Genomic DNA, 12,003 nt, shown 5'->3' on the forward strand with positions numbered 1-12,003 from the left:
TGATCGATCGAACCTCCTACATGAATCTGTAAATCCGAATCTTCAAATTTTAACAAAAGCCAAACTAGAACACAGTAAAAGAATAAAGATGTATAAGAGAAATATCGTTTAAATGTATATTTAATTTAAAGTGATATATTAAACATATGGAGTTAAAGTATCTTGCCGTTAAAGAAAAGTTCAGAAATAAAGAGTGTTAATCGAACATATAAGCACCAAATTAATGATGGTCGATCCTTTAATAAAATGATTGAACTCCAAGACATATAATGAATATGTCGAAAGTATGGGGATTATGAGATACCACTTATGATGTAGTACATGTTCAATTATGACGAATTTAGGCTCATGATTTTGTTGTTTCTGATATAAATGTCATAAATCTTGTTACTTATGTTTTTATATATACATAATAAATTATGTGAATTAAACAGGATTATTTGTCTTTGAAAAAAATATTATTGTTGAACCTTATGTATACCTTCATGAAAGGTCTGATTATATGAAGAACTGGTATGTGTTACATAGAAGGGATTATGTCGATAAACTGACATACAATCGCTATGATTCATATTAGTTTCTTTGCTTAATTATGACATTATGATGTTACCATATGATTATAGATTTATCTTATATTATGTGCACGTTATGATTATATTTATTACTTATGAGCAGTGGGAGAATATAAGCCTAAAGCTCATTAAGTATTAATATATAATAAGATAAATCATTCATATGGGTTGGGCCATTAATATTATGTGATTTTTAATTAATGTCCGGTACACAAACATTTTGATGGATATTATTTGTTTTACTATATAAGGAGGTTGACACGAATTAAGGGTTTCTTTCTCTCCATCAAGAAGGGCGGTAAATAGAAAACCATTGAAGCTTCTAGTAAAGTGAAAAGTAGAGAGAAGCTTAACTTTCGGACCAACAACATAAAGATCCGCAAAGTTTTGAGACCAAGTATATATTACTGCTTAATGATCAGTGAAATCATACAGTTCGAAAATCCTTGACAATAATGTTTAGAAACTTAAGTTTCATATTTATCTAACATGGATATTCCAATCGCAACACAAAATCAATCGCGATTAGAATCACATTTACAATATCAATAAGCAAAATTAAGTAAATTCACTACAACAAGACTATATATATATATTAAGCATTAAAAAATAGAATATTCTAGTGGCTATTAGAATATTATAGGCTTCTTTGATTTTTTATGAAGACTTAGGACTCGTTAAAATTATCGCAAAAGGAATGGCGATATTTTAATATATAAGAAAATAATGAGATACTTTTTACCATTTGTTTACTCAAAATTTTACACCAAAACCCTTCTCTCGTCCGACCCTCCCAATCCCTTCAACTCCCGTTCAACCCTCCAAAACCCTTCAACTCCTGTCAACAAATCAAACCCCAACCCACATATACATTAGGACCGAACCAGTGAGAACGACCCCTTACCAATTTCAAGGCTTTTACGACTAAGTGGTTCTGAGAATTGTGCAACTCCTGGTGATTTACAATATAGAGAGAAACAATTGAGTGATCGAGGAATGAAATAACGAAACAAGGTAAAGAGTCTCATTCTCTCAATAACCGTTGTTTTCCTTAATCATTCGTAAGCACGTCATTCATTATGATTATGTATTTAGTCTAATACTGAATGTGTACTACTATATTTCTCTCATATGTAAGAGATGGTTTAAGATTAAGGAGTAGAACACCATTAAGCTTTACATCACTATAGCAACAAAGCCATGTTGTGAGACAAAGATTAGGGTTTCAAAGGTTCCAATGATACATGGACAACAAATTAAAAGTAATAGATAATTAGTTATTTATTTTAATTAGTTCCTTAGTAGAAAATGATACGAGACAAAGATTAGGGTTTCTTGATTTCTCTTGGCCTCTCATCTCTATTTCCTTAATTGTTTAAATAAGACCTACATAAAAGTTAAATATATCCAAGTAGAGCATCCGGAGATGTGAGAAGATTCCTAAGTAAATAATATACACTAGTAAATGGGCCTTTTACCGAAAGTATAATCTGTCCGTAAAAGCCATATATTTGTCGATAATACCCCTTTGCCGACAAGTTGTCAGACTGTTGGCATCTGTCGGCATTGCTTTTGTCGGCAAAGGTCTAGAGGCCTTAGCCGACAGATTTCAAAACTTTCGGTAGAACCTATACCGAGAGATTTATGCATAACTTTTGACATATCTTTTTCCGATAAATATGATTAGATCTATAAGCATTAATTATAAAATGACATTTTAACATAGATTGTATTTCTTCTAATTATGCTGACAACAGCTTGGATATATAAAAATCAAATAGGCTATTTAATCTTTATTCAGGTAAATAGCGAAAGATTTATTGAAATATTTCAGAAATGCCTTTACCGAAAAATATATTGAAAATCTTTCGGTATAGTCTTTACCGAAAGATTTCAATGAATCTTTTGGTATTACCTTTACCGACAAATTTATCCTTTACCGACATATTTGTGTAAAACTGTCGGAATTATGTAATTAGGCTTTTCTGACAGATTTATGCAAAACTGTTGGAATTATGTAAATAGGCTTTTCCGACAGATTTCTTGATATCTTTCGGTATCGCCTCTTTACAGATTTGTAATGTTTTGTTTGTTTTTTACATAACCTTAACCTGTTAATTATCAGCCAAACAAAAGAAATACATTAACCAAAAAAATTCATTTCATTTTTCAAAATTCTAAATTAATACGTGTTACAAAAACACGTGTATTAATCCAAAAACATAATCCAACATGTACTTATTCCAAACACGATAAACTAATCCAAAAACTACATAATTTATGACCCAAAACGTACTAACTCGGCGGTGGTAGTTGATTCTGTAACCTTGCTAATATTTCTGTAATCTATTGTTGTGTTCTCTCGTTATTAACTTGAACTAGTTCTTCGAGTTCATCGACCTGCGCCCGGAGCTGTTGGTTCTCCTCCCTTAACGACGACCCTCCACGTTGAGAATTGTCGCTCCTCTGCTGATCACCGTGAAAGCTAATTGAAATAATAATTCTAATTACAAATTAAAAATACCAAATATATAAATTAAAAATACTAACCAAATTTGAAGACCAAACTTTATGAATTCCAAAGAAATGTAGAATAGATCTATAAACAAAAGAAGAAAGGAAGAATTAATGACTAGATCTATATAAACGAAAGAAAGAAAGGAAGACATATCTACTTACCTGCGTACGGGATCGGCGGAAAAAGAGGGTGAGGCAGCGGGATCTAGCAACGAGAGAGGCGGGGTCGGAGAGAAAGCAGCGGCGTCAGATTCAATGGAGAAAGAGCGGAGACGGAGGTTTTGGCGGAGAGAGAGAACAGGGGAGGGTTTCTGCTCAATTCGCGATATAAAGAATCAATACCGACAGTTTATTACTCCTAATTTATTGGGCGACAGTATCTTTCAACTTTGGCTAGGAAGTGGGCAAACCCAAAAGATTTAGTCAAATCTTTCGGTTGTATCCTTCAAAACCAAAAGATTTAATACAAATCTTTCGGTATTCGACCTTTTTAAATTTATTATTTTAACTTGATTTAAGCATGATTATATTTTATCCTTAAAAATTTAAACATAATCCTATACTTAGAAATTAAACACAAACCCCACACATACAAATATAAAACATTCTCACTCATTCTAAGTATAATCAAACACAAATGTTTATTATACATCTTTATATAATCAAACACAAACTTATACTTGTAACTTCAATCACAATCTCCATACTTGGAATATTGACTCACAATTGATATGTTTGAACAATTAAACAAGATTCATGTACTTAGTAACCAAAATACCAATTGAAAAAGGGGGAAACTTAGGAAAGAGAGACCAAAACAGAAAGATTTGTATTAAATCTTTTGGTATTAGAATGGGATAAATGACAAATTTAGAACTTTTGTTGAAAGATTTTGTCAAATTTAAGCCTCTCCTAATTTGTTGTCATTTGAAGAACTATAGTTACATCATTTTGTTATATTTAGTACTCTCCATCTGTTAAAATGATTTAACATTTAATTTTATTTATTTAATATAATATTTATACACGTATCTTTGTATTCCCATCTCTGATTCTCTCTCCAACTCATCACCACCCCCATCCTTTGAACACCGCATTTCCGATTCTATCTCCACCTTATTTATATATATTTTTTTTAATCAAGGTCGCTTTCTTTTTCCTTATCCCTTTCTCTTCAAACTCCACTACAACAATCACATCATCAAGAGCTTTTTCACCATTAACATCCCTTCTTCGTGAAAGTTAGTAATATGCAAATTGTCAATCGAAACTAATTAATCAAATACATTATTGTGTTCAAAAGCTTTTCAATCTTCTTCTTAATTCTCATGGTTAGGATTCTTAAAATCTTTTCTTATTAGACTTGATGAGTTTTCCATCAAGTTCATGCAACCTTCCTCTGTAAGAATGATCGCAGAACTTCCTTTCTTTGTGAGCACGATTGGCGAGGTTCTTCGGATTAATCTCCCCTCTGCATGAAAAATTATTTGTTCAAATTCTCATATATGGCAACTTCTCCCGGTTGATCTCCGGCAAAGTTATATCTTTAGTACTGTCTCATACGAATACTGATCGAACAAGGATTCATTTGAAACCATACTCCAATCGGTTTGATTCGATGCTTTATTTGAAAAAATTGAGGCATGTATTATTTCGCAATTATATTCGGCCGGAGTTCGTTCCATCGTTTTCAATGAGGGGGGTTGCTTCGTATATGAATGATTAACCGTGGTCGTTTCATGAGAAGTCGCCGCCTCCGATGAGATTCCTCCATTGACGAGCACACAATGAGGAGAGAATGCAGTTACTATTCAGGACTCTATAGTGGTCAGTGTTAATTTAGCGTTGACGGTGACGGTGATGAGAGAAGAACGATTTACGAGATAGGATGGATTAACTGAAAAGGAGAGTGAAAATGGTGGAAGTGGGGTTGGAGTGAAGGACTGAAGTAAGTGATTATATAATAGTGATGTGTAAAAATATTATATTAAATAAATAAAAAATTAAAATGACATTCAAATATTTTAATATATTTGTTATATAAAGTAAACGGTGTTAGTGACTAAACTTAAATATAAGAAAAAATTGTAAGTTGAGTTCTTTATATGACAAAAAATTAAGAGAGTTCTAAATTTGATAAAATCACTCTACTATAGTCTTAAATTTGTCCTTTATCCCGTATTAGAATGTAAAACCAACAGATATACATAAATCTTTTGGCTTTGGCCTTCAATAACCAAAAAAATCAAACTACTGGGAAGTGGGCAAACCTGAAAGATTTAATACAAATCTTTCGATATTTGACCTTTTCAAATTTATTATTTTAACTTGATTTAAGCATGATTATATTTTATCCTTAAAAATTAAACACAATCCTACTTAGAAACTAAACACAAACCCCTACACATACAAATATGAAACATAATTACTCATTCTAAATATAATCAAACACAAACCTTATATACATCTTTATATAATCAAACACAAACCTATATTTGTAACTTCAATCACAATCTTACGTACTTGGAATATTGACTCACAATTGATATGTTTGGACAATTAAACAAGATTTATATACTTTGAAACTAAAATACCAATTAAAAGAGGGAAAAGAAATTAGGGAAGAGAGACCAAAACCGAAAGATTTATATTAAATCTTTCGGTATTAGAAGGTAAAATCGACAGATATACATAAATCTTTCGGCTTTGGCTTTCAATAACCAAAAAAATCAAACTGATGGGAAGTGGGCAAACCTGAAATATTTATCCAAATCTTTCGGTTTTACCCTTAAAGAAAACCCAACAATTAACCGTGTTTTGAAAAAAATTTAGAAGGGATCAAAGCCGAAAGATATAGTTTATAACTTTCGATATATCTCTAAGAGAAAACCCAACACTTAGCCATTTTTTGAATTTTTTTTGAAAGATATCAAAGCCGAAAGATATAGTCTATATCTTTCGGTATATCCCTTAAAGAAATCTCCAACACTTAACCGATTTTTGAATTTTTTTTAGAAGGGATCAAAGCCGAAAGATATAGTCTTTATCTTCTGGTATATTCCTTAAAGAAAACCCAATACTTAGCCTTTTTTTATTTTTTTAAAGAGATCAAAGCCGAAAGATATAGTCTATATCTTTTGGTATTGACCTTTCAAAAAAAGACTATATTTTAGATGAATTCAAAGTCGAAAGATATAGAATATATCTTTCGGTATTGTCTCTAAATACCGAAAGAAATGTAGAGACTGTTGGCATTTTTTCTCATTGGCGATAATTTTCTTCCTTTCGGCACCTATACGACAGATATATAAATCTGTCGAAAAAATCTTTCGGTAAAACCTCATTTTTTACTAGTGATATATGTATGTCAGACAAATACTTTGTATGAAACTAGCACAGTAGAGATTTTCAAGCCTCAATGTCTTATCTAGCAGTTTAAACTCGAGTTCGATAAACATGTGACCAAATTCAAAACTTGTGGTGGTAAGTCCCTTGATCCAAGCCTAATATTATCTCAACTACCCATGGTGGGTCTATTAACATGTAGGATACTATAAGATTTTTTTAAAAAATTATTGATTGACTTAAAACAGACGTCTTCAAGCTTGAGCCTATTAAGCCCAGCATAATTCAGACTCAATCTACAATCCTAACATATTCTAGCTAACTAATTTAATAAATATTAAGATGTTCAACTCTTTTCAATTCATGAATATCTCTATCTACATATAGGCATATGTATTTGCATATTCAAAACAGTTTTTATCTATGAATTAGGCTTGAGGATTGTTACTAGTGATTTATTGAATTAGATGAATTAAATCTCTTTCATTTAAAAAACATGTCCAATACTTCTGTACATAATTTACAGTTGTTGTATTTAAATAATTATTTTTCTGCTATGTTAGTTTCATTTACATCACTTGCTACATATCTATGGAATTGAATAATATATGATCTTCAAAAATGTTTTATTAATGTTTATGTTGTTTATAACAATTTCTTAATTAACTTGGACATGTTTTATCAATAAAAGTGGGATGAATCACAATCTTAAAAGGAAAAAGCATATAATTGTAGAGGAAGAAGAAGAGAATTTTGATTGGGATCCAGAAGTTGAACCAGAATCTGAAACAATTTCAGAAAATATGAAGACTAATTTGGAGTTAGAAATGATTGATTAAGGAGAAGATGTGCTGCGAAAGTATTCAAATAAATCTAAAACCTCAAAAGGAAAGGATCCAATAACATATACAACTACTAGAAGTCGTTAGTTAGACAAAATTCAATCGGACGAGGCTCCCATTAGTAAAAGAAAAGCAGCACAAAAAGTAAAACATGTACAACAGACACAAACTCCTAGTAAAGAAGTCAACCGAGTGTAAAAATATCCATTACAAACAAAAAGCAGAACATAGGTACAAAGGGGAATCCACACAACTCTAATGCTCCTACAACTCTCAATAATTTAACAGACACTACAAGTGAAAATATTAACTCAAAGAGTACAACCACTAAACAACCAAGCAAGAAGCCGAAAGTTGTGTCAACTGTCAACCAATATAATAAGGCCCCATAAAACAACAATCCAAATGTAGATACTACATCAGTGAACATGAGGACTATGGCACCTAGAAATGTCAGTAATAAATCAAGTATAGATACTACATTGAACAAAAATTATAAGCAAAAATCAACTATGCCCTAGAAGAGAACAATGATGGGACAGTCGTCAAGACAACAAGAAGTAAGATCTCAACCAACCTTCTAGTTGATTAACTCTGAATGATTTGAAAGAACTAGAAAATTACGTTAATACTGACTTAACCCAATCAGTATCAAATGATGAAGAACAAGACATTGTAAAATTACCTAACTTGAAGCCTTACATAACTATCAATGGGAAAAAGTGAGTGTTTTGTTTTCCGTTAACCTCATTTATGTATTTTCAAAAAAATTAATATCATTATAATTATCGTGATTTAACTAATTATGTAGTTTTGAGCCTCACATCACAAAGGATATCAACCAAATTATTATTAGTTATTGGAGGAATCCATATTTTAACTAGAAAAAGGTCCCTCAATACATGAAGGAAGTTGTTGGAGGTCCAACGAATGGAAGAGTATTTGGACTTGGATACATTGGGACGAGTCGATCTTGGAACATGGGTCCATACAACAATGAGTTATCTTTGGAGGTTTCTCAACTAAAGAAATGAAATGATGAAAAAGAAGCGATAATCGCAGCCTAGGATGAAAAGATTATAGTTCAGGAAGAAAAAATTATAGCTCAAGACAAAAAGATTATGGATCAAGACGAAAAAAATACTTATTTGAATGTCAAACAGGAAACTCTTACCCAAGAGAATAAGAGCCTGACATTAAATTTGAGAAACTGAACAAAAAGTTTGTAACGATATACCGGTTGTATGAGAACTCGGGTCAACCTTTAACTAGTGGTTTTTCATTAACCCAAGAAAAGTAGCAGGTATGTAATTTCTCTATTCATTTATATGTGACAATATGAATATAGAATTAGCATATACACTTGCAATTTCTATATTACCAAATATCAATTTCAATGAAATTTCAAAACATAATTTCATTATTTGTGTATTGAAATTCTGAAACTTGTTATGTTTGGGGGAATTTCAAATATAATTTACTAGAATATTTAAATAGTTGTGTTGTTGTGGGTTATCTTATATTATAGGTTTCAAATATAAAGTATTGAAAAAGAAATTAAAGCAAATGTCATACAATTAAGTGCATGTATATTTTTACACTTTGTCTAAATGCTAATTAGTAAGTTTACTTTGGAGAATTATTTGTATTCAATATGTAAGAATATTGTGTTTTATGCATACATGGAGACTTGTTATTAACACAAAAACTATTAAGCTTGCTTCATTTTCACAAAAAAAATAAAGGTTTAAGAGAAATTAAAATTGCTCTTTTGTGTTTTTGTAAACCAAATACCTCTAAAAGGTTTAAACATATTGTAATATGGATGGAACAACTTATGAATGCTTTACCTTTGATGATTTTGTTGAATGTTTAATATTGATTCAATATTATATTTATTAGTTTAGGGGAGGATAATATATATATATATATATATATATATATATTTTGGCATTTTGTTTTGTGAATTCTAATATTTCTAAAACAAGGAAAAGCATTGAATTAAAACTCATATTTACTTCATATTCTTATTTTTGCAATTAAAATATCAACAATGAACGCAAAGGATAAATTAAATATAGATCTTGCAAAATCAATCGCTAAGGGATTCATGCAAAATCAATCGCTACGGGTTTTTTGAGACTTTAAAATTAAATCGTTAACTATATTTTTGAATGAAACAGGCAATTTCAATTAGTAACTTTTATCTTTTCATTATAAATTTTAAAACACAAGTAATGGTAAATATAATTCGTGATGGAAAATTATTTATTTTAATTTTTATCGCTAAAAGTTATTATAAATTCTCATATTTATAAATTATAGTGGAAAAAAATATTCTACTTAATAATGTTAAATTCTATATTGGAAACTCATTTTATTACAAAATAATTGGTATTCTCAACAAAAAAAAATTATCTTCCAAAATAAAAAAATTCAATAAATAATATAAATAACAAATTTATTTCTATATCAATAGAAATTGTTTCACTGCTATTTAAAAAAATATTCAAATAAATAAATAATAAGTCACAACTCTTATTGATAATTAACAATGTCAGACTCTATCCCAAAATAAATATTGTAAAGTTAGCCACATCTATTATACGACTGATTTGTGAAATGTCACAAATTTTATGAACAAAATTATTTTTGTCGCTGAACAAGTTATAAAGTGTTCTTTTAAATAAAAAATTCAATGGCAAACTTTTGTTTTTGTAGTGGTAGTGATCAATCACAACATTGTAATGTTTCATTATTTCACTTGGATCCTCGATTGGATTTTTTTTTTTATTTCTACTTAACTTGTAATTATTTATTAAGTTATTTTCAACCATTACGTGTGATTATTATGTTCTATTTAAAAAAAAAAAACAAAAAGCATAGAACATGATAAAGAGTATTTAATTAAGAGCAGAGAAAATGAAACTAATCATCCATCAGGATCGATCGATCGATCAACATGAACTAATGTTGACTATATATAATTAGATAGATCTCTTCTTGATTAATTAATTACTAATGATGATGATGATCGAGACCTACATGAGAATCAATGGATGATGTTGTGGCGGCGGCGGTGACAGCGGTGGCGGCGGCGGCGGATCTCCTCCTCCTGAGCATCTGGAGCATGGCGTCTGCTACTCGAGTGGCTGGATTAGATTTAAATTTACGGCAAAACGACATATGTGCCTTCACAGCCTCTCCGATGGCCAAGGGCGGTGGCGCCGGCGCCGGCGAAGGTGTAGCAGTGATCTTATAATTACTAGTTGATTTGATGAGTAATAATACTTCATCTGTAACGGCTTCTGAACACAACCCACAAAGCCATTTGCCGTCGAATTTGTTCTTGACTTGTGTTATGTAATCTTGGGTGCAGTCTTCCTTCAGTCCACAACATTCGCACTTAACCGACTCGATCTCCATTAATCAAAATATTACTCAAATTAAGGAGAAACAATATTATTATTCATAGAAAGAGAGAGAGGCCATAAACCAACTCCATGTTCTAAGGTGCATCAGCCACTCAAATCATACAATTTGGGACCACTTTTACAGACCCATTCTCCCATCCCAATTTTATTTTTATTAATCAAATCAAATACCATTTCTTAATATACACTCCCTAAACTTTAGCATTATATTGTTTTGAATGGGTAAGTTAATATATTTTATTTTTATGATTATAACTTAAAACGTTTTAAGTGTAAATCAAATACACATGTAAATTTTGGTATCTAAAAATAGACTTTTTATTATTTGAGTTAACAATAAATTAATAAAAGTGAAATAAAATGTAAAAGGTTTATGTATTGTTTAAAATTCAGTATGGGGAAATTTGCTTGTTTAGCAAAACATTAAGGGGCTTATTAGTAAGTTTAATTTGTCAGATTGTGACTTTTGGGTTAGTTGATTGACAGTTACTTTCGGTTGACACATTATTGTAGAGTGGCACCATATTTGGTCAAATGACCAGAAGTGTCAAATATTATTATTTTTTCTTATATCACTTCAATTATTTGGAAAAAATAACCCGCTTAATTATCTAATAACCATAAACCATAAGTTTTGCTTCTTTGAAGGGTAGGTTTTGGGTTTTATTTGAGTTTTTTAACTCTTGTTTCATAAAAATTATAAAAAAAAATGCTTTTTAAAATTAATTTATCTTTGAGTTGAGAAAATATAATGAAAGTGAGAGAATTGTGGATTAGAGAGAGAAATGATAAAGTGGTTTAGAAAAATAGAAATAGTTTTAATATTTAAATAAATAAAATTAATTATTAAATTATTAATAAAATGTTTGAGTTTTGAAATAAAAACTAAATTTATCCCAATAAACAAATATTAAAGAAGTCCTCACTTAACATCTCACTTAACCTTTCATATATATATATATAATATGGCCTTAGATCTTATTTGATGCTTGAATATGGGTCATTTTTATTAAATTGGGTTTGAATTTGGAATGTTTTTATATATCAAAATTTTTAGTATTTAAAATTTTTATAGTATTAGTTTAATATATTATTTTTCATTTTCTAATTAATTTGTTACGTTTTTAAATGAAGTGATATTTAGATACGTCTTTAACGTGTTTTTTTAACGTGTTTTTTTAACGTGTTTTTTAAGAATGGAGTATTATTTTTGAAATTTACGCATTCTAATTAGTCAAACTTAATTTTAGTGATTAAAAAATGTGTAATCTAAAAAAAATTATAAGAAAAATT

The 12,003-nt window shown here is 29.9% G+C and overlaps 1 protein-coding gene across 1 annotated transcript; it reads right to left on the bottom strand.

The window, feature by feature from the left end:
* Positions 1-10,257: 10,257 nt before the first annotated feature.
* LOC124928510 lies at positions 10,258-10,721 on the bottom strand. Its single transcript, XM_047468793.1, has one exon. It carries the CDS (start codon positions 10,700-10,702, stop codon positions 10,295-10,297), a length of 408 nt encoding a protein of 135 aa, XP_047324749.1. The 5' UTR covers positions 10,703-10,721; the 3' UTR covers positions 10,258-10,294.
* Between the last annotated feature and the right edge of the window lie 1,282 nt (positions 10,722-12,003).

The sequence above is a fragment of the Impatiens glandulifera genome, chromosome 1 (assembly GCF_907164915.1).
Source record: "Impatiens glandulifera chromosome 1, dImpGla2.1, whole genome shotgun sequence".
NCBI lineage: Eukaryota > Viridiplantae > Streptophyta > Magnoliopsida > Ericales > Balsaminaceae > Impatiens > Impatiens glandulifera.